The sequence below is a fragment of the Mobula birostris genome, chromosome 13 (genome assembly GCF_030028105.1).
Source record: "Mobula birostris isolate sMobBir1 chromosome 13, sMobBir1.hap1, whole genome shotgun sequence".
Taxonomy (NCBI): Eukaryota; Metazoa; Chordata; class Chondrichthyes; order Myliobatiformes; family Myliobatidae; genus Mobula; species Mobula birostris.
Genome location: NC_092382.1, coordinates 10,572,999 through 10,595,836, shown reverse-complemented (window position 1 = coordinate 10,595,836; position 22,838 = coordinate 10,572,999). Strand labels below are relative to the sequence as shown.

Below are 22,838 nucleotides of genomic sequence, written 5' to 3'. Positions count from 1 at the left end.
CCAAAGGACCCATTATCATTATCATCATACCATATATCCCCATCCCAGGTATCTGGATCTCCCTTGGGTAACAACATTGATCTTATCTTCACGGCATCGGGGGTATAATTCTGGCGGCGAGCGCCTCCTGATGTTTAATTTGCACTAGCCTACATGCCATCTGAATTCCCTTCTCCTCAGCTTCCTGCGCCCTATTCTGACTGGTCCTCACCACCTCAATCATGACTGAGCACCTCTCCTTCACAGCAATCCGTCATCCCTCAACGTATCTCTTTCTTGTTCCACCTCACGGGTCCTTTCCAACTGTTGGCGCAAGGCTGTGGCCAGCAGCCAATAGTCATCAGTATGAGAACCTTGTTTTGATGGAAAATTTATTTCTCGCAACAGACTAGCCATCTTACTTCCCCATTTCTCGCCAGTATTATCTGGGCGATCATCCCAGCTTATGGGAGGTCCCAGCTCAGCAAGGGTGTTAGCAAGCGCAGCAAACCCATCAGTATTATCCGCCCACCTTCTTCTTACAGAAACATCTGACTGATGCTAAGCTCGGGCACATCATCAGTGATGTTACCTGGGGTCGTCAGGTGTTTCGGGTCTTTCAACATCATACACCCTCGCCCAGGCGACCCAACCGGGGTTGATCAGACCCCGGCCTGTGTCCTAGCAGCAACACACGGATCTGCCCTCTTTATCCAGAGCCATCTTGACGCTTTCTCTGCCGCATTTATGGTGGTAGAAATGGCTCTCCTTCTTCTCTCTCCCGTGATTCCAAGTGCAGTGTGTACTTTGCAGAGCGACTGGCCTGCAAAGCCACGACACCCGACCTCCACGGGCCAGCACTCTGCTCTCCAGCCTCTTCTCTGCAAGTTGTTCTTCAGATCTTCATACTTGGCTCTTTTCTGCTCGTAGACCCCCTCCATGCGTTCTTCCCGCAGCACGGTAAGCCCAAGCATAGGGACGTGCTTCAATGAGTCGGACCACAACACAGTGTCGGGCCGCAGTGTAGTCTCTGTGATGTGGGGAGGAAACTGCAGCTGTTTTCCCAGGTCTGCTTTTAGCTCCAGTCCTGCGCAGTGAAGAGCAACCCGGTTGCTTTCTGGTGTTCTGTTGGTCTTTCCCCCTCTTTGACACAGCAGATGGTATTCTTGACCAGACTTGTTTTCCGGCAGATGGTAAGGGTGCTGCAGATTGTCTCAGCAACTGTCCGGAGGACCTGGTCATGCCGACACCGATAACGGCCATCAGCAAGAGCTTTGGGGCAGCAGCTCAGAATGTGCTCCAGCGTACCGGTCTTCTCACAGAGGGGGCAAGCTGGTCGTTCTGCAAGGCCCCAGCAGTGCAGGTTGGACGGGCTAGGAAGAATGTTATAAACAACCTGGATAAGGAATTTGATGCGGTGTGAATCCACCTTCCAGAGATCATTCCACGTGATCTTTCGCTCGATCACCTGCTCCCATTTGGTCCAGGCTCCTTGTTGTTTCATTGCCACCGCTCTGCTGGTCCTCTCCCCCTCCACAGCTGCCCTTACTTCATTCTGGACCAGTTCTCGTCACTCTTTCCCTTGTACTTTGTCAAACTGGGGGACTTCAAGGCCTCCGAGTCCAACTCTTCCCTTGGCGACTGCCCCCACCAGCACTTTGTGACACAGTCGCGCCTCAGCTTCTTCCACAGCAGCTTCCGCTCTCCACTCTCTTCCAGTTCTCACCACCACTCTTGCTCCGGCAACCTGTGGATCTGAAGATTCCCGGAACTGCAGCACCTCTCTTGCTCACAAAACCTTGAACTCCTCCTCGATGGATTTCAGGAGGAGCCTTGGTTTGCAGTTACTCCTGTACAGAGCGATGCTGCTGATGTTCCTTGGTAAACCCAGCCATCTTCGCAGGAACCGGCTGATTACCCTCTCTAATTCAGCAACAGTGGGAATTGGAAACTCAGAGAAGCAGTGGCCAGAGGATTCTGGGTCGTATACCGTGCTGGTAAATCCATGTCTTAATCCGCCCTGGAAGGCCAGTCCTGTCAACCTCTTGCAGCCATTGTTCAAACTCCCCACAGGTATTTCTTATTGCTGCCTTGTCTCTGAGTGTTGCATCAAACCTCCTCCCAAGACTTTTAACAGGATTCTCTGTGATGGTAGGGGTTGGAATGTCCTCAATAGAGAAATTTCTCCTGTGCTCTCCCCCTTCTCCAGCACTACAGATCCTGATTTTACAGGCTTAAAGGACATCCTTGCCCACCTCATCACCCTTTCCAGCCCCTTCAGAATCCACACAGCACTGGGCACTGGCTCCGTAGTGATGGTCAGATCATCCACGAAGGCTCGTATTGGTGGTTGGCGGATCCCAGATCTTCATTTCGGACCTCGACACTCCGGCTCTGCAGATTTTACCAGCGTGTTCATTGCCAGGTATGCGATATTGTTCCGGGGCAACCTCTTTGTTCCAGCGAAACATTTTCGGCAATCCACGTATCCTGCTGCCACGCTGCCAATTGTTTCACAGAACTGATACCCAATAAGAATAACCGTGACGGGTGGATGCTGCGACTATTTGGTTTCACATGAACAAATGAACCCAGACTCAGTAGTTCCTCCGAGTACTCGCTTCATTGTTAATACAGAGAAGGAAATAGAGAGTTGTGAGAAATGCTTTTTATTATACATACCTACACCACAAACAGGTAGGGCTAACTTAAGCAACCCCTGGTAGTCTACACCTCCGAGTATACTTAGCAACGTCTGCGTGGTCCCTGAGGCAGGCGATCGACCGTGGACTGGCTGGGGTGGAGGTCCTTGGCGCCGGTTCGGCTGCTCGGCCCGAAGCTGGGACCCAGGCGAGTGGTCGGCCCAAGAAAGCACTCTCCCACCTTTATACCTGTATCGCCCCCCCCCCCTCCAGTCGATGGTCGGGTGACAGGTAACAACCGGCCTTTGCCTCCTTCAGGGACAATACATCCTATTAATCTTACAAACAAACAATGTTAAAAAAAACATTCTTTAGAGACAAGGTGATTAATTACTTTTACACAAATCAGCACTTTCAGCTTGCTCTGAGGCATATGATCGGTAGACCAGAGTCACATATATTGTTCTCCCCTTATCTAATATCAAGGGTCAATCCGCCCAACAACATAACAGACCCACAGATTCGTAATTGTTAACCATTTCTCTGCCGTGCCAATTTTCATACATCATATGCTTACCTGTACAAGTAGTTAAGGAGGATTTTATTCAGTCAGAGAGCAGTGAGTCTGTGGAATTCTCTGACACAGACGGCGATGGGGGGCAAGTCTGTGGGTACATTTAAGGCAGAAGCTAATAGTTTGCTGATGAGTCAGGGCCTTACAGGATATGTTGAGGAGGCAGGTGTATGGGGTTGAGTGAGAACCGGGATCAGCCATGATAGAACGGTGGAGCAGACTCGATGGGGCTGAATGGCCTAATTCTGCTCCTATGTCTTATGGTCTTATACTGCCGGTGTCTTACACAGTGAAGATTGGCACAAAATACTTCAGCTGCTATTTCTTTGCTCTGTTACTAACTCGCAGCATCATCTTCCAGCAGTACAATATCAACTCTTGCCTCACTTTTACCCTTTATATATCTGAACAACTTTTGATACTTGATATTATTGGCTCACTTACCTTAATTTTTCATCTTGTCTCCCCAGAGTGACTTTTTTTTTTCCCGGTGGTCTCCTGTTTGTTATACAAAAGCTTTCCAATTCTCTAACTTCCCACTGTTTTCTTGTTATATTATATGACCCCACTTTTGCTTTTATCAAAAACAGGAGAAAATCTGTGGATGCTGGAAATCCAAGCAACACATACAAAAAATACTGGAGGAACCCGGGAGGCCGGGCAGCACATATGGGAAATAGTAAACAGTCGACGTTTCGGGCCGAGACCCTTCATCAGGACTGGGGGGAAAAAGATGAGACGTCAGAGGAAGAAGTGTGGGGGTTGGAGGGGTGGAAGAAGTGGTAGGTGATAGGTGAAACTGGGAGAGGGGTGAAGTGAAGGAAAACAACTTCTTAGGATATAATTTCCTTAACGATTCTCGAAAGATCACTGCTAATGCCTCCACATCTCCTCAGCCACCTCTTTCAGATCTCTGGGGTGAACACCATCTGGTGCAGGTGACCAATTTATCTTCAGACCATCTCTGTTTCCCAAGAACCTTCTCCCGAGTAACGTAACTTTATACATTCTGACCACTGACATCTGGGAATTCCATATTCCTGCCAGTGTCTTCGACAGATAAGAGTGATATACAATACTTGTTCAGTTCATCTGCCATCACCTTGCACCCCCACCCCATTACTACCTCTCCAGCATCATCTCCCAGTGGTCTGATATCCACATCCGCCTCTCTTTTACACCATATGTGCCTGAAGAAAAAATTGGTATCCTCTTTAATATTACTGGCTAGCTCACCTATGTGTTCCATCTTTTCCTTCTTAAGTACTTTAACTGCATTGTGTTGGTTTTTAAACACTTCCCAATCCTCTAACTTCACTCTATGCCCTCTCTTTGGTTTTTATGTTGTCTTTGGTTTCTCTTATCAGCCACGGTTTTGTCCCCTTACCTTCAGAATACTACTTCCTCTTTGTGACGTGTTCATTCTCTGCCTTCTGAATTGCTTCCAGAAATTCCAGCCATTGCTACTCTGTTTTCATCCCTGCCTGTGTTCTTTTCAAACCAATTTTGACCATTTTTTTTCTCTCATGCCTCTCGAATTATTCCACATCTGACTTTAGCTTCTGCTTCTCTAATGTCAGGGTGAATTTGATCATATTCAGATCACTTGCCCCTAAGTGTTCTTTGAATTTAGTGACCTAATTAATTCCAGTTCATTACAACACCCAATCCAGAATAGCTGATCCCCAAGTGGGCTGAACCACGAGCTCCTCTAAAAAAGCATCTTGTAGGCATTCTAGGAATTCCTCCTCTTGAGACCAACACCATCCTAATTTTCTGAATCATCTGCATGACAATTCCCCATGACGATTGTAAGATTGCCCTTTTGGCACACATTTTCTATCTCCCATTGTCATTTGTGGACCACAGACTTACTGCTGTTTGGAGGTCTCTACACAATTCCCATCAGGGATTTTTTTTTACATTTGCTCTTCCTTAATTCTACCCACAGAGATTCTACAGCTTCCAACCCTATGCCACCTCTTTCTAATGATCTTATTTAATTTTTTTAGCAACAGAGCCACACAACCCCACTACTAGCTTGTTCTTTCAACAAATATATAAGTATCTGGGAACAAGAGGACCTGCGGATGCTAGAAATCTGGAGAAATACACAACGTACTGGAGGAGCTCAGCATGTCAGGCAGCATCTATGGATGGGAATCAACATTTCAGGTGAAGACCCTTCATCGGGAATCTTGATACCCACGCATCTGGAATATCAACAATCAAAAACAATAGAAAGTAGTGTGAAATAAGGAAAACCCTTGACAAAATTTAGTTCAAGGGTTAAAAAAAACCCTGCCAAACAGAGCACAATAGTTAGCAAATACAACAAAGGCAATAAACACTTTCATCAATACCGACACTGACGTTTTTAAAATAAAAAAATGTCTTGGTGACATTTCAATCAGTAAAATCTACAAAGGTAACTAAGAAATTTAGAAAACTTTAAAAAAGAGTACATACACTCAGACCCACTTAGATTAACACTATCTTGGACAGAAGGAGGAAGAGAAATAACATACATGAAAAAAAAATCACACAACAGTCAGATAAAACTTCTAAGTATATATTTTCATCAAAACTGAACTGGATTCAGCACTCCCTGTGTGTGTATATGCAATAGTGATAAGAAATACAGACCAGAAGACAAAATGAGAGGCCAAAACAGAAAAACGAATCATCACTATGGATGAAAACATTAACCAGTGGAACGAGTATGACCGTCCATGGGAGACATCCCAACGATCTGAGCAGAGGAGATGGTGACAAGGAAGCATCGAGCACCTGACTGAGTTTTGGAGACCTCTTCCTAGAAACAGAGGGGTTCCTTGCAGAAATACAGGACAAGGTGGTTAATAAAAAGAATTCAAAAATCAAAAATACATAAAATACAAACAAACAAGGCAATAAATGCAGAAAATGCCAAAAGGAACAAGACACAATCCAACACATTCCAGGATCCTGCAGCAGTTTAACTCAATCTGATTACTGACAAAGTTACAATCGAGTGGCAAATATCATTCACAAAAATCTTGCTTTAAAATACAAACTCATGAATGCCCTCGATCACTTCATAAAGGCACCATAAATTCAAGCCTGATCCAGTTTTACAGTTAAAATATTACAAATTATATGAAAAGCAATACATTTTTTCAGATAGGACAATCCATAATAACCAACCAGATATAATATTACAGGATAAACAAGCAGGAACAACTTCCTCAATAGATATAACCACTCCAAACACACACACATGTTCCCTGACCAATGGGGCACCTCACCACAGGTTTTGTTTGTGTCATCAGTCTGACAACTGAATTATTTTCCCTGTCAATCAGCTTCCAAATGTTGCTACTCTAATATCATCTGTTGCCACGCCCCACTGCTGATTCCCTCTTCATCATACATTCTTACCCCAACCATCGTCCAGAGCCCCAAACTCTGTCCTGTGCGGACCCGACTCTGGTTTCTGAACCTGCTCCGTTGAACATCCAACTAATGGTTTCCCATTCTGTTTTCAGTCTTTAGAGGACAGTGGTGTTTTCTAACAACCGTTTAGAAGCAGGGGAAATGACCCACAATGTGGAAATGAGCCCAAAATAAGGATGTTAACTCCCAATATCATTCTTCCTCAGCCCAGAGATTTGAGGGGTGAAGAACATCTCAGAAAGAACTGCAGTCAGCTCAACGACTTCAGACCACAGAAAATTCAACGGAAACCTCTTCACCCACAGAGTGGTGACTATTTGGAACTCATCCACAGGGAAAACCAGGGGTGAACAACAGGGGAGGATTTGAAAGGACTGTCGTGGAACAGGATCACTGGCAGGGTCCAGCCGGCCTGAGTTGACTCTCTACTGTACACTAGGTGTGTTATAAATTCACTAAGTACCGGAGACAGTGTTTAAAATAGAACTGATTTATTTGTCACAGAACTAGTACCATTAAAGGTGAATATGTAGAAGAAACTCCTCCCATGCCCAGTGACGAGGGTGCAGAACTGGGTGTGGTGAGCAGCAACAATAATTGCAGAGTTCAGCACCTACAGTCACTCTTGAAATTGCATTCAGCAACATCTGGCATGCAGCTTACTGAAACTTTCTCCCCAGTGTGAACCCGGTAGTGTGTCATAAGTGTAACATGCTGTAAGGTTTCACTGCTAACGTAATGGCCTCTCTGTAATGTTTCACTGCTGAGGTTTGTCTGTATCAGCAATGTTTAGGTTCATTATCATCATCATCAGATGCCGTGCCCGGTTTGAGCTTTGACTGCCATGGCCCACACACTCCTGTTTCGGGTCAAGTGGATCAATTCATTTGTATTCATTTCCAGTTCTCTGGCTGCTGTCTCCATCATCATTTGTCTTCCTCTTGCTTTCTTCCCTTCAATCTTTCCCATAATTACCGTGCATTCCGACTCCTCTTTCCTAATCGCATGTCCAATATGATGCAAAGAATATCATGGACAAAATGAATATCTAACGAGGATGTCATGAACAGAGCAAACACAAAAAGGGAAACGTTTAGGTTACAACTAGAGATAACAGGGTTTTCAGGGGAAGAGCTATCCAATGACAGAAACATTCTTCCTTGTAAGTCTGGAAGAGAGATTTTCATGGTCTTTTGCTGGGAACAGATGAGAAGATGCGAATGGAGAGAGTGGACTGTTTTTCCTTTTTTTTTTGTTTACTTCACTAACCACATAGTCAAAGTCACAATTATAAAGCTCAATCGTTTTATCACATATTGTGGACTGTTTCTTATTTCAGGGTACAGTACTGATTTGTAACAGGGGACACATCACACAGCCTCCACCCAAACAAGATTTCTTAAGTTTGGCCGGGCGGGGGGGCTATGAACCCCTATATTAAGCTGCTAGCTGAAGTGAGAGTTACATAAGGTTAGAATACTGAGTGAATCGCTTCCCACATTCACAGCAGGTGAACGGTCTCTCTCCAGTGTGAACTCAATGATGTACATTAAGTTGATTTTGCTGAGAGATTCTCTTACCAAAGTCTGAGCAAGCGATCGGCCTCTACCCAGTGTGAACTCGCTGGTGTCTCTGTAGTTGAGATGTCCAAGTCAATGCCTTCCAACATACTGAAGCCTGAGTTGTACTTCTCCATCAAAGCTACGTCGCAGGCTCCGCGTAGACGCATACTTGACGTGGCACGCTGGGCCGTAACATACGCCGTAGCCTAACATGCACCTTCCCAAAAACGTAACTACGTGTCACGGCGATGCAGACCGCAGGATCTGTGATTGGTCCGCTTGGTAGCAGCGCATTTCCTGTTGCTTCGAAGTTGGAAAATGGACCTAATCGAGGAGAGATTAAGTGAGGAAGTCAGAAAATATGTACATTTGTACCACACTTTGTCGGCAGACTATGAAGACTTGCAAATGGCATCAAATTGGTGGAAAGAAATTTTGACAAACCGGTTTGGACGTCGTGGAATGCACAATGGAAAAACTCTGCGTTGCAGTAATTTCAATAAAAGTAACTCCTGTTCAACGTCTATTAGCTCCGACTCCAACAAGATATACTCAGCAGTCGCCACCATTTCCAGCTCAACACGAGTCAATTCAAAACAGTGGGATAGAAAGCCCAAAGCCAACTAGCATTTTGGCAGAGCGACGAAGACACACGAATGCATAAGTAGAAATGCTCACAACGGCATAGGCCACTTGCATGGGCTACTGCGTAGGCTACACTGTAGAACCTATGCAGAGGTATAACTCAGGCTTCAGCAGGTGAACGGCCTCTCCCTAGAATGAACTCGCTGGTGTGCTTGTAGGTGGGATGACCGAGTGAATCCCTTCCCACATTCTGAGCAGATGAACGGCCGCTCCCCAGTGTGAACTCGTTGGTGACTCTGTAGGTTGTATGACTGACTGAATCTCTTCCCACAGACTGAGCAGGTGAACGGCCTTTCTCCAGTGTGAACTCGCTGGTGTGTTTGTAAGTGGGATGATCGAGTGAATCCCTTCCCACAGTCTGAACAGGTGAATGGCCTCTCCCCAGTGTGAACTCTCTGATGTACCTTCAGTTCAGATGACCGTGTGAATCCCTTCCCACAGTCTGAGCAGGTAAACGGCCTCTCCACAGTGTGAACTCCTTGATGTATATTCAGTTCAGATGACTGAGTGAATCCCTTCCCACAGTCCGAGCAGGTGAACGGCCTCTCCCCTGTGTGAACTCTCTGATGTACCTTCAGTTGAGATGAGCAAGTGAATCCCTTCCCACAGACTGAGCAGGTGAATGGCCTCTCCCCAGTGTGAATTGACTGGTGTCTCAGTAGGTGGGATGACCGAGTGAATCCCTTCCCACAGACTGAGCAGTTGAATGGCCACTCCCTGGTGTGAACTGACTGGTGTCTCAATAGCTGAGATGACAATGTGAATCCCTCCGCACAGTACGAGCAGGTAAACGGCCTCTCCCCAGTGTGAACTGACCTGTGGGCTTGTAGGTGGGCTGACTGAGTGAATCCCTTCCCACAGTCTGAGCAGGTGAACGGCCTCTCTCCACTGTGAACTCGCTGATGTACCTTTAGTTTAAATGACTGAGTGAATCCCTTCCCACAGTCTGAACAGGTGAATGGCCTCTCCCCAGTGTGAACTCTGTGATGTACCTTCAGTTCAGATGCCTGAGTGAATCCCTTCCCACAGTCTGAGCAGGTGAATGGCCTCTCCCCAGTGTGAACTCTGTGATGTACCTTCAGTTCAGATGCCTGAGTGAATCCCTTCCCACAGTCTGAGCAGGTGAATGACCATTCCCCGGTGTGAACTCGCTGGTGAGACATTAGGGTGGATGACTAAGTGAATCCCTTCCCACAGTCTGAGCAGGTGAATGGCCACTCCCCAGTGTGAACTGACCAGTGTGCTTGTAGGTGGGTGACTGAGTGAATCCCTTCCCACAATCTGAGCAGGTGAACGGCCTCTCTCCACTGTGAACTCGCTGATGTACCTTTGGTTTAAATGACTGAGTGAATCCCTTCCCACAGTCTGTGCAGGTGAACGGCCGCTCCCCAGTGTGAACTCTGTGATCTACCTTCAGTTCAGATGACTGAGTGAATCCCTTCCCACAGTCTGAGCAGGTGAATGGCCTCTCTCCAGTGTGAACTCGCTGATGTATCTTCAGTTTAGATGAGCAAGTGAATCCCTGCTCGCAGTCCAAGCAGGTGAATGACCACTCCCCGGTGTGAACTTGCTGGTGAGACATTAGGGTGGATGACTAAGTGAATCCCTTCCCACAGTACGAGCAGGTGAATGGCCACTCCCCAGTGTGAACTGACCAGTGTGCTTGTAGGTGGGTGACTGAGTGAATCCCTTTGCACACACCGAGCAGGTGAACGGCCTCTCTCCAGTGTGAACTTGGTCAGATAACCAAGTGAAATTTCCTCACAAACTGAGCAAATGACTATCCTCTGCCCAATGTGAACTGACTGGTGTGTCCACAGGTGGGATGACTGACTGAATCCCTTGTCACACCAAGAAACGGTGAATGGCCTTGTCCCAGTGTGAACTTGCTGATGTACCTTCAGTTGAGATGACCGCATGAATCCACTCCCACTGTCTGAGCAGATTAATTGGATCCCGTTTAAAATTACGGGCATGCCAGTCGGTCCGATGATCGAGTGAATACCTCCCCACAGTCTGAGCGGGAAGGATGATTGAATGATATCAAATATTAAATACCTCGACAGAGACAGCAAAACTGATGTGTTGTGTTCTAGATCCCCGTAGACAAATTCCTTGTCGTGTTTAACCTGTAAAAAGATTTACAAAATCCATCAATGGGTGTAGGACAACCTTTCAGATGAGATCACTTGAGCTGTCAAGGTGTGATCTGGCATCACTCTGTTACAGTGAGGTTCAACCCAAGTTAGAGAGAGAAATCATTTTCTAACTGGGTACAGTGCTGGTATCTGGAATGATCATCAAACTCTCTGATGCTCTTCCTGTCTCTGTAAGAATGGGGCATTTCTGCCATCTCCAATCTGTGACCTGGCTCAGTTTGCCTCTCTCCATTGGTATTATTCCCTGTTCCCACTGAGCTGCATGGGTTCCTGTCCCCACAGAAACTGAAACACTCTCACACAATAACCGGCAGTGCATTCCACGCACCCACCACTCTCTGTGTAAAAAACTTACCCCTGACATCCCCTCGGTATCTGTTTCCAAGCACCTTAAAACTATGCCCCCTCGTGTTAGCCATTTCAGCCCTGGGAAGAGCTTCTGGCGATCCACACGATCAATGCCCCTCATCATCATATATATCTAAAAAAGGCTCTAAACATAAACAAGGAAATTATACATTGCTGTGGGGATTTGCCAGAAATACTGTATACAAAATTATGACAGTATAGATAGGGTAAATGCAAGCAGCTTTTCCCACTGAGGTTGGGTGGAATGACAACCAGAGGTCATGGGTAAATGGGGAAGGTGAAAATTTTACGGGAACATTTGGAAAAGCTCTTTCCTGAAATGGTCATGAGAGTGTGGAATGAGATGCCAGCACAAGTGAAGAATATGAGCTCGGTTTCACTATTTAGAAGAAATTTGGATGGGAGCCTGGATGGTAGGGGTCTGAAGGCGAAAGTCCCAGTGCAGGTAGTTGCAGTAGAGACCTTAAATGTTTTTTCAGCATTGACTAGATGGGCCAAATAGCCTGTTTCCGTACTGAACTTCTCCATGTTTCTATGACAGAGAAGATGGACAAACTTGTCTGGAAGGGAAAAGGTAGGAGTGACAATGGAGCAGCAATGGCTGGAGCTTCTGGGAGCAATTCGGGAGCTGAGTGATCGATACATCCCAAAGAAGTGGAAGCATTGGAAAGGCAGGAGGCCACAACCATGGCTGAAATGGGAAGCCAAACTGAAGGCAAACAAAAGAGCAAAAGCTATTGGGAAGCTTTTAGAAACCAACAGAAGACGACTAAAAAAAAAAGTCAGACGAGCACGGGGGTGGAATTATGATATTGTAGTCATTAATGAGTCTTGGTAGCACCCAACAGTCTGAGGCATTTAGAGGAACAAAATATCCGGGGCCTCAATATCTCTTGAAAACCGAGGTTCCCTGCACCGGTTACCTTTCAACTTTTATTTTGGCAGGCACATACAAACTAAACACCTTCAAAATTTCACTTCTGAAGGCCTCCCACTTACAAATACTCCTTTGCCAGAAAACAGCTTTCCCCAAACCACACTTGTCATATCCTTTCTGATACCATCAAAATTGACCCTTCTCCAATTTAGAATCTCAACCCATGGTCCAGACCTCTCTTTTTCCATATTTACTTTGAATCTCATGGAATTATGATCACTACTTTCTGTCACCAGCCCTGGAATATTTCCTAACAGCTTATTGCACACTTCTACGTTGGGAATTCTATGAACTGATTAAGGGCACATTTGACAAACTCTACCCCATCTAGTCCTTTTACAGTATGGGAGTCCCAGTCAAAATAGGGAAAGTTAACATCACTTACTGAATCAACCTTTGTTTCTTGGCATGGTCTACCATCTCTCTACAAATTTGTTCCTCTAAATCCCTCAGACTGTTAGGTGCAACCATGTCCCAATAATGGCTACAGTATCATAATTCCCTGTCCTGAGCTCATCTGGCTTTCCTACGATGCTTCTTGCATTGTGATATACACAGCTCAGCACATTCATCGCACCATGCTCAACCATTTGATTGCTGACTCTGTCTGAGGTCTGAACAACATCCGACTGGTGTCAAGAAAACAAACTCTCCCTCATTGTCACAAAAGCAAAGGAGCTGATTGTGGACGACAGGAGGAATGGAGACAGGCTAACCCCTATTGACATCAGTGGATCTGGGGTTGAGAGGGTGAACAGCTTTAAGTTCCTCGGCATAAACATCACCGAGGATCTCACATGGTCTGTACATACCGGCTGTGTTGTGAAAAGAGCACAACAGCATCTCTTTCACCTCAGACGGTTTTAGAAGTCTGGGATGGGGCCACAAATCCTAAGAACTTTCTACAGGGACACAACTGAGAGCATCCTGACTGGCTGCATCACTGCCTGGTATGGGAACTGTACTTCCCTTAATCACAGGAACCTGCAGAGAGTGGTGCGGACAGCCCAGCGCATCTGTAAATGTGAACTTCCCACTATTCAGGACATTTACCGAGACAGGAGTGTAAAAAGGGCCCAAAGGATATTGGGGACCCGAGTCACCACAACCACAAACTGTTCCTGCTGCTCCCATCCAGGAAACGGTACCACAGCAAAAGGACCAACAGGCTCCAGGACATCATCTTCCACCAGGCCATCAGACTGATTAATTCATGCTGATACAATTGCATTTCTATGTTATATTGACTGTCCTGTGTACAAACTATTTATTATAAATGACTATAAATTACACATTGCTGATTTAGCTGGAGACATAATGTAAAGATTTCTACTCCTCATGTATATGAAGGATATATGTAATAAAAGTCAATTCAATTCAATTCACCCTCTCCACTATCTGTTCTGTCATTCTGGCTCCCATTCCCCCAACAACTTATTTTAACCACATCATCCTCTCCCCACAATAGCACTAGCAAGCCTGACCACTAGGATATTAGTCCCCTGTTGTTCTGTTCCCCTAATGAACGAATCCCCTATCATCCCTTGACTTTCCTCTGCCAGGTAAATCCCCCCAACAGTTTCTAAACTGGTCCACCTGTTGTTGTGTGGGATGGACACAAGAGTACTCTGCAATGGCTATTTAACCTCATTCCCCTTCCCGACTCTCACCAAGTTTCCTGTGTCCTGCACTTCAGGTGTAACTCACCTCTCTTCATGTCATATCTATCACCCCCTCCAGCTCCTGGATGATCCAGAATTCATCCGTTTCAAGTTCCAACTCCTTAAACTGCAGGGTTACAAGCTGCAGCTGGATGTACATCTTGTAGGTGAGGGCATCAGGGACACTAGAGGTCTCCCCACCTTCCCACCAATGTCCCCCCTAATTTGCAATGACCAGTGTGCACATAAATCTAGTATTGTGCTTTTTTTTTACCCAGTGTGCACAGTGAATTTTATATAGAGTGGTATTCATTTTAACAGCTATCAAATCATTGTCGATAAGAACTTTGATTTCCTCTGGGTTTGATCGAGTCCCATCTGCACTCTCACACAACCTATGTCGCAGGCCTGTAACAGGTAATGAAAGATTTTCTCACCAGAGCTTTTGCACATTGTCCATATTTGGTTTGCTTGCTAAATTACGCTTCAAAAAGTCAGATTTCTAAATATCACTCCACTTCTTCCCACTTGTAAATTCTCCAGCAACTTTTGCATCACCACAATACACACAGGTGACACCAGTTTCTGTATTGTACATAAATATTTCCCCTGAACCCTCTTGAGGAATTGAGGATATATTTAAAAAATCATTTTGATCCTATGTAACCTCTGGCTGCAAGAATAACTGGGACTGTATAGGAATTTTTGAACTGAAGTAAACTCTGTCTTCTGCGGTTAGCTAAGACAGGCTCATTACTGGTTCTCTGCAGCTTGCAGAGAGATGCACTGAGAGCTGACAACATTATACCTTGCACCCTCTTTAGCTGATAATATTATACATTGTATGCTCATTTGAGTAAAGGGAGGAGGACTCGCCGATAAGGACAGGAATGAACATCTCTCTGTAATTAAATCAGGGCCTTGCAAAGGGAATACCTGATAAGGACTGGACAATATATCAATATGTAATTAAAACCTTGATTTAGTGAACTCTCTTATCTAAGTAATTAAGTTTTGCACCAACAGACTTGGTGGGTGTACCAGTTCAAATACCATCCTCCATAAGTAATGTATGGGGCTTACTATGTATAAATATACGGCTGTAACCTAAGTCAGTCCACTTGTCAGACGGTGGCAGTGTTTACGTGCCTTCCCTTTGACAACTGGGTCTCAAACTCCTGCAGGAGAATGCACAATAAACTGTGGTGACGATAAGAAGCTGGTCTCCCGAGTTTTATTCAGATTCAACTTTAACATTTGGCGTCACAAACAGGATCCCAGTATACCCAAGCAGACGGGCTGAGTTAGTGTCTGGACCACTCTGGGGACTGTGGAGACTGACTGGGCGCCTAATAGGTATTTTACCTTTTGTCGCTCTCCGTTAGTTCCTTTGGAGGTACGGTCCCTCGCCTGAGGCTGATCATATAACCTTGATGGGATCGGGAAAGAATCTGTCGGGAGAAATTTTACCAAATGGGCAGGAGGCAGTACTGGCTAAATTTTACAAAGTGGGCAGGAGGCAGACGTGCCGTGTAAGTTTATCAATTGATCAGGGGATGCCAGCCGGGTGAATTTATCTGATTGTTAATTGAGCTGGAGGCTTTGTGCCGGGTAAATTACTTAGAGAACACGGGTCAACTGCAGTCAATTGATACGAGCAGGCCAGGAGCAGCCCTACACAATCTGTGTGAGAGTTTTCCGGACAAGGAAAAAAGATTTGCGAATGTTGAGTGCAGGGCTGAATAAGAAATTGGGGAATAAAATGTGGCCGCTGTGGAGTGCAGAACCTGGTATATAAGCTCATGTAAACCAGCAGCCAATCTGATTTGGAGAAAGAACTGTGGAAAGAAGTGGAAATTGTTGAAAAGGGGGTGGAAGGAAAAGGTAGATGTGAAGTGGAACAGTATATGATCAGCAAGCTGGAGGGATAATGCATGTGACAAAGGGATAGAGGTATGTACTGCAGAAGGAACGCCAAAGGTTGGGAGACGCTAAAAGCGGAGCGTGAATGGGTGGATGGGCACCGAAAACGAGAGCAGGAAAAACAACATAAGCAAACCAAGGGTGGCCTAGGTAGGAGAGAAGGGCAGGAACGTCAGTCTGAAGTTCAAACTGTTTGGGAAACAAGGGATCCGGAACCCATGTCTGGCATACTGACCCTGTGTCAGGACAGTGACCGTGATGAGGAGTGGGCACCCCCCACCTTACCAAGGGCCAAGTGCACCCAGTGCTCCTGAACCCCAATCCTCCCAGTACTCAGATACGGTGGCTGCTCAGGTAAAACAGCGGCGGCAGGGAAGGGGAGGCTCTCTATGCCCTGAGATCCAGAATGGGAATACCAAGGATTATTCCGAGACAGGGAGGGAAGAATCCAATAAAACCCCAGAGTTAATGGCTCCATGAAGACAATTGCCGAACCAAATGCTGCCTAATCCACGAGCAGGAGGAGGGACAGCCCTCAGTGATTCCTGTGTATGCACCCTGGAAGCCTCAGGAAATGATAATGATCATGATTCAGCCCCAGATAGAAAAGAAAAGCCTGCACAGTTTGCTCAGTATGTCCGCAGTACTATACAAATGTATAATGTGAGCCGGGAAGATTCATTCGGTCTCTGCTACGTGATTCTCTCAGCTGATGAGGGGCAGAAATGGAAAGCAGGATTGAGATACCAAACCTATCAGGAGTTACAGGTGGAAAACCATAATGAGAATGAACAGACAGACCAGATTATTCAAGCCTTGGAAAGGGCTCTCCAGCAACCTGTAAACATCACTAAAGTACCTGAATGCAAACCTAAGCCTGGGGAATGGGGACCAGACTATTGGGAGCGATTTCTGGCCTGCTGCAGCACTTTCGCAGGAGACCAAGCCTTCAACGATGGAAATCCGTCCCCCCAGTTTAATGCCTTTCTGCTCCAATGCTTACCAACTAAGTTAGCCAACGTGATTAAAACAAATAATATGGATCGGCCTGGCAATGATCAAAATCAAATGTGACGAGCTTTGACATATTATTGGGACCCGGCTTTCGAATTCCGATCAACCCCGAAAGGAACTAATATTAGACCTGAATATGTTCAGCGGGTAGAAGGATGCGAGCGGGCTTTATCTGGGGATCAGAAATGGGAACACAAACCTACCAAGGGACAGATAGGGACAAAAACTGTTTGGAAATTGACAAGCAAGGACGCTTCCTGCTGTGAGTACCACCCCTCAGGAAAACCCAATGAAATATTGCAAGTTGCTGCAATTCCAATTCCATTTACGGGGGCCACCACAACCACTCTCGATCAGGAAATAGTACTGGAAAAGGGATTCCAGCCATCAGACGCTACAATCACTGTGTCTGGGTTCGAAGGCACGGAACATACGTATTCACGTACCCAGCCACTGCAGGTGGAATTCCAGTGTGAGGTTTCATTTACAGTCACCACCAGTCTGGGGTGTAATCCAGCAGGGAGAGACTTGCTCAGTCCGCTGGAAGTCGAGATTCTATGCACGGACAAGGGTGTCTCCCTGGGACTAGCGAACAACCAACAGCTTCCCCAGTTTCCGACCTCTCAGTGGTGGGCACTTTATCTGGACTCCACTGCATTTGAACCCCTTCTGCCAGCAGCCAACCCTCATGTGACCCTGGGCTATGACCCTAAGGGGTGCTCAACTGAGGAAAGCTAATATTATGCACCCCTCGAGGGACAGAAGTTCCCAGGCATGGTGATTGGAGATGTTAAAGGAAGAGAGGACTGTGCATTACTGGCCGAAGTTCCGGATTTCCTTTGGCGAAAGACAGGACTGGTGGTTCCCCATACCACCGTTAGGGTTTTCCCTGGGTTCAAGCCAAAGAGCCTCGGGTTCCTTGCCTACACCCTGACGAAACAAGCCTCCAGCACCGAGGGTGAATAACAAGGCTTGGCCACCGGCCAACTCCGATACTGGAAGGAGTTGAAGGTGAAGGTAAGGCATTCTTTTAATATTGACTGAACCCAAGACGTTGTACCCCATCTCTGGGCAATTTCAGGCCATGAAGTCGGCCGCACCAACTGCCCCCTGTCCGGATCACCGTGAAAGAAGGACAGACTCTCCCATCCATTCCGCAATACCCCCTCAAGCCCGAGGCAACATTCTATGAGGATGGAAGCTCTTTTGTGGATCCAGCAGGGAAACGATGTGATAGTGACGGACAGTGAAGTAATGGAAGCAGCTGTCTCCGCCCAGAAGGTTGAGCTGTTTGCTATAACTCGTGCCTGTATCCTAGCAACAGACTAAAGGGCAGACATTTACACAGATTCCCGTTATGCACTGACTATGGGGCTTTGGGGATTCCTGACTTCCTTTGGCCACCCCATTAGTAATGCTTCCTTTGCAGACAAGTTACTCACCGCTCCACAGTTACCTCGAGCTTTGGTTATTATTAAATATGCAACCCACACTGGGGAATCTGATGACATATTTAAGGGTAATACTAGGGCTGATGCAGCGGCCGAACAGACAGCCCTGAACCCCACACTTTTAGTAGCCTCGGGAACCCAGCAAGCTCCAATTAGACAAAATCTAAGGATGGGCATGCCAAACATGGGGGAAATACATAAGTTCCATGGGGACGCCCCTGAAGGAAAACGCAAACTGTGGTCCCAAATGGGTTGCCACCTTGAACCTCAGACCAATTTATGGGTGACCCCTGCAGGACAGGTCTGTGTTCCCTCTGTGTTCTCACCTATTCTGATAGATTATGTACATAACTGTACACACCTGGGCAAGGAGGGAATGCTTAATACATTATTACCATCTTGGCGGCACCCTGACCTCCAGAAACTAGCTGAAGAGTGAGCCACAGCATGCTCAATTTGTAAAAAGAAATGAATGCTGGAAAGGGGATGCCATGTGGTTCCAGAACTACCTCCTCACCTCGTGGACCTTTTTCTTGTTTACAACTTGATTTTACAGAATTACCTAGAGTACACTGTTGTCAGTGTTGCTTAGTGATAGTAGATGTATTTAGCAGATGGACTGAAGCTGTTCCTACAACTAATAATACCGCTATGAGCGTTGTGAAAATATTCCTGAAAGAATTAATTCCTCGCTATGGATGTTTAGGAATGATAAGCTCGGACAATTGGCCACATTTTGTTGCCAAAATAAATGAGGAAATCTGTAAAGAAATTGCTATAAAACCACAGTTCCACTGCATCCATCATCCGAAAGCAGCCGGCATAGTGGAACGAGCCAATGGTACCTTGAAAGATAAGTTGGCCAAACTGACACAAGAAACTGGACTGACCTGGTTGGAGGTTTTCCCCTTGGCCCTATTCCATATGAGAATCACGCCATCAAGTAAGACGGGGTTGTCACCTGCAGAAATTATCTACGGGAAGCCGATGAGAACCCCATGGGGACCCCGACCTCGTTTGCCGCTCCTCCCTGAGAACGTACCTGCAACATTGGATATACAGACCTTGGGGGAGGAGATGGGAAAATACTTGTGCAAATTAACTAAAACTCTGCAAAGCTTGCGTTCCCAGGTACGACAGGCCTACCGAGAGGACGAAACCCAGCCTAAGGGTGACGACCCCACCATCGAGCCTGGAGATTTTGTCCTGCTGAAGAACTGGGATGGGAAGATGTTGGGACCGAGGTGGAAAGGACTGTACCGAGTGCCACTGACAACACCTACTGCAGTGAAGGGGGAAGGGCCGCTCCGGAGGGTACGTCGAATGGACTGTAAACACGTTACTGGCCGGACTGATAAGGACTGAAAACCGTACTGGCTAATGCTGACTTTAATGACCCGAAGGGGACCTGCCCCTGTCTCGGGAGCCCCCAGGTTCACACTTTCCTGTCCCTCTGCCACACCTACGCTAAGCAAGTGGAGCGGGAAGCACGTTGGGTATGTGCCGAAATTCCCCAGCACGGTAAGACTACGAACCCCATGTCAGTGGTGCCCCTGAATACCAGTGAAGTAAATTCAGTCATGGTGTTTTCTGGTAGCCGTAATGGTGGCATTATCAATTGCACCATATCCAGGTCTGGAAGGCCAGACACCGTGTTGTGTTGATGAAGGTGTTGCTTTGAGGGACGGAGTCGTCGGTCCCCTCCAGGCTATGGCTGGGGATACGAGTTACCTCTCCAGCAGTGGTCAGTACCACTTATTGGTGTGACCACAGTGAGAGTGCACCCTACCAAGTGGGAGGTAGTGACTGTACCAAGAACCAAACTTATCATACCCCTGGACCAGTAAATGGAACTTACTGGGTTTGTGGAAAAACATAGAAACATAGAAAATAGGTGCAAGAGTAGGCCATTCGGCCCTTCGAGCCTGCACTGCCATTCAGTACGATCATGGCTGATCGTCCAACTCAGAGCCCTGTACCTGCCTTCCCTCCATACCCCCGATCCCTTTAGCCACAAGGGCCATATCTAACTCCCTCTTAAATATAGCCAATGTACTGGCCTCAACTGTTTCCTGTGGCAGAGAATTCCACAGATTCACCACTCTCTGTATGAAGAAGTTTTTCCTCATTTCGGTCCTAAAAGGCTTCCCCTTTATCGTTAAACTGTGACCCCTCGGTCTGGACTTCCCCAACATCGGGAACAATCTTCCTGCATCTAGCCTGTCCAATCCCTATAGGATTTTATACGTTTCAATCAGATCCCCCCTCAATCTTCTAAATTCCAACGAGTATAAGCCTAGCTGATCCTGTCTTTCCTCATATGAAAGTCCTGCCATCCCAGGAATCAATCAGGAAAACGGGGCCTATCCCTGGCTGTCGGGAGAACGAACAGGGCAGCGGCACGGAGCCACACCCGACCGGACGGGTCCTCCAGGGCGGGACGAGGGTTGGAGTGGTCGCTGCTGTTTGGCCGACCGTGTCTCACCCTGGAGAATCCTGGATCACCCCCAATGGAATAGGCAACGAAGGCGTATAACGGATTGGGGATGGTTGCCTTCCCCTCCTGTGGGGGAGCCAGAAATTCCAGGGAAATAATTAATTCAGCAGCCGCTCTGGAAGAATTGGCCAATAATACAGCTGGAGCGCTGACTGACACTCAGCACAGGTAACAGAGATATCCACTAGGATGATTACAATTCACCAAACGGTGCTACAGAACCGGATGGCCTGAGACTTTACACTGGCAGAGAAAGGAGGGACCTGGGCTTTGTCACAGGTAACCGAGATATCCACCAGGATGATTACAATTCACCAAACGGTGCTACAGAACCGGATGGTCTGAGACTTTACACTGGCAGAGAAAGGAGGGACCTGGGATTTGTCACAGAGCCCAGAGTCTGGGAACAGCTAGATGGGAGGAAGCAGATGGTGATGATGGGAGGCTGGTTATTGGAGTCCAGGCCCACGCCTCGTGGAGTTCCGCAGGGTTACACCCATTGCTACATGTCATCTAAATCAATAATCTGGTTGAGAATGCACAGGGTATGGGGAGTGAGTTTGCAACAAGTAATTTCAAACAATTATTTCTTTTTGCCAGATAGTAATATAAACACCCCTCTTTCTCTCTCCACACTCAGAACAGACCAAAAGCTACTTCAGAAGATGCAAGTTCTTCAAGTGAACAAACACTGAGGGAACGTGAGTGACTTTAAAGAGCTGGGATACTGACAGTACATTACCAGACCTGGAGTGATTGCAACTGGGTCTGACAGAGGCATAACTGGTATTTCTGGGCACATTCAGTCTCACCACAACTATTCCCTACCTTACTTTGTACAGATATGTAATGTCTAAAGGACCAGTGTTTGAGTAAATGAGACTCACCAAACTTGCTCCTGACTGAATCAATGGAAACCCTGAGTCAGAAGGGTTCTCTCCAGTTGGTGCTCTCAGTCCTTGGAAATAATAGTCATGGAAATAATAAATAGTAATAGAAATATAGTAATAAATAGTTAAATAGTAATATGTAAATTATGCCAGTAAATTATGAAATAAGTCCAGGACCAGCCTATCGGCTCAGGGTGTCTGATCCTCCAAGGGAGGAGTTGTAAAGTTCTGTGGAGCTCTGGAATTCATATATTTCTTGCATCTTGGTTTAGTGCTTGACATTATAAAAAGCCCTATTCATATATATACGATGTCACACCCAATTTGTGTACCTGCTCATTACATGAATGGGACAAGGAAGTTACCCAGTGCATGAAATGAGCAGGTACACACACTGGGTGTGACATACCAGGGGTGATTGATAGGTTCGTGGTCTAAGGTGGAAGGAGTCAATTTTAGAAAACCAGTCAATTTTCAATTATCTGAAACAGAAATACCACAACAGTTATTAACTTCAAACTTTCTGCATGATCACTCACAGAGCGGAACTACACGTACATGTAACGACAGCTGTAAACTTCAGGCCTTCTAACTTAGGCCACGAACTTATCAATCACCCCTCGTACAGCTCCGGCAGCTAAAAGATTGTCACTGCACCCCTGCTCCAGCCGTCAGACAGAGCCCGGGCCCGGGACTTTCCCGATCCACCGGCCCCGATTCACACAAACCCGAGATTTGTTCCCACTCACCGCCGCCCCAACAGGAGAACCGCCAACGGCAGCTGCATTCGGCACCGCGCATGCGTTTAGCAGGTGGTTCGCTGCAGCGCCACCAGTGCCCGGAGGTCCATGCAGCGCCACCAGTGGCCGGAGGTCCATGCAGCGCCACCAGTGGCCGGAGGTCGATGCAGCGCCACCAGTGGCCGAAGGTCCATGCAGCGCCACCAGTGGCCGGAGGCTGGAGCGACAACGGAGAGGTAAATCACAAACACGACAAAGTCTGCAGATGCTGAAAATCCAAAGCAACACAAACAAAATGCTGGCGGAACTCAGCAGGCCGGGCACCATCTATCGAAAAGAGTCAACAGTCGATGTTTCCAG

At 46.7% G+C, this 22,838-nt stretch overlaps 1 protein-coding gene across 5 annotated transcripts; it reads right to left on the bottom strand.

Annotated features, from left to right (window-relative positions):
• Positions 1-5,681: 5,681 nt before the first annotated feature.
• Positions 5,682-22,536, bottom strand: LOC140207471 (uncharacterized). Of its 5 annotated transcripts, none has more exons than XR_011888565.1 (4): positions 22,488-22,535; positions 21,736-21,806; positions 10,896-10,966; positions 5,682-8,516 (listed from the first exon to the last, which is right to left on the bottom strand). XR_011888565.1 is itself a non-coding variant. In XM_072275988.1 (3 exons), exon 3 carries the CDS (start codon positions 9,998-10,000, stop codon positions 8,945-8,947), a length of 1,056 nt encoding a protein of 351 aa, XP_072132089.1. In that variant the 5' UTR covers positions 10,001-10,966; positions 21,736-21,806; positions 22,488-22,535; the 3' UTR covers positions 5,686-8,944. The 5 variants fall into 5 exon arrangements, 2 of the variants coding, with proteins under 2 accessions (XP_072132089.1, XP_072132090.1); XR_011888566.1 differs by having other exon boundaries at positions 5,682-6,028; XR_011888564.1 differs by having other exon boundaries at positions 5,688-6,028; positions 8,211-10,966.
• Positions 22,537-22,838: the final 302 nt, after the last annotated feature.

Excerpts from the sequence above, each read along its gene's own strand:
- LOC140207471 (XM_072275989.1), bottom strand. The coding sequence starts at position 10,000 with ATGTCTCACCAGCGAGTTCACACCGGGGAATGGTCATTCACCTGCTCA.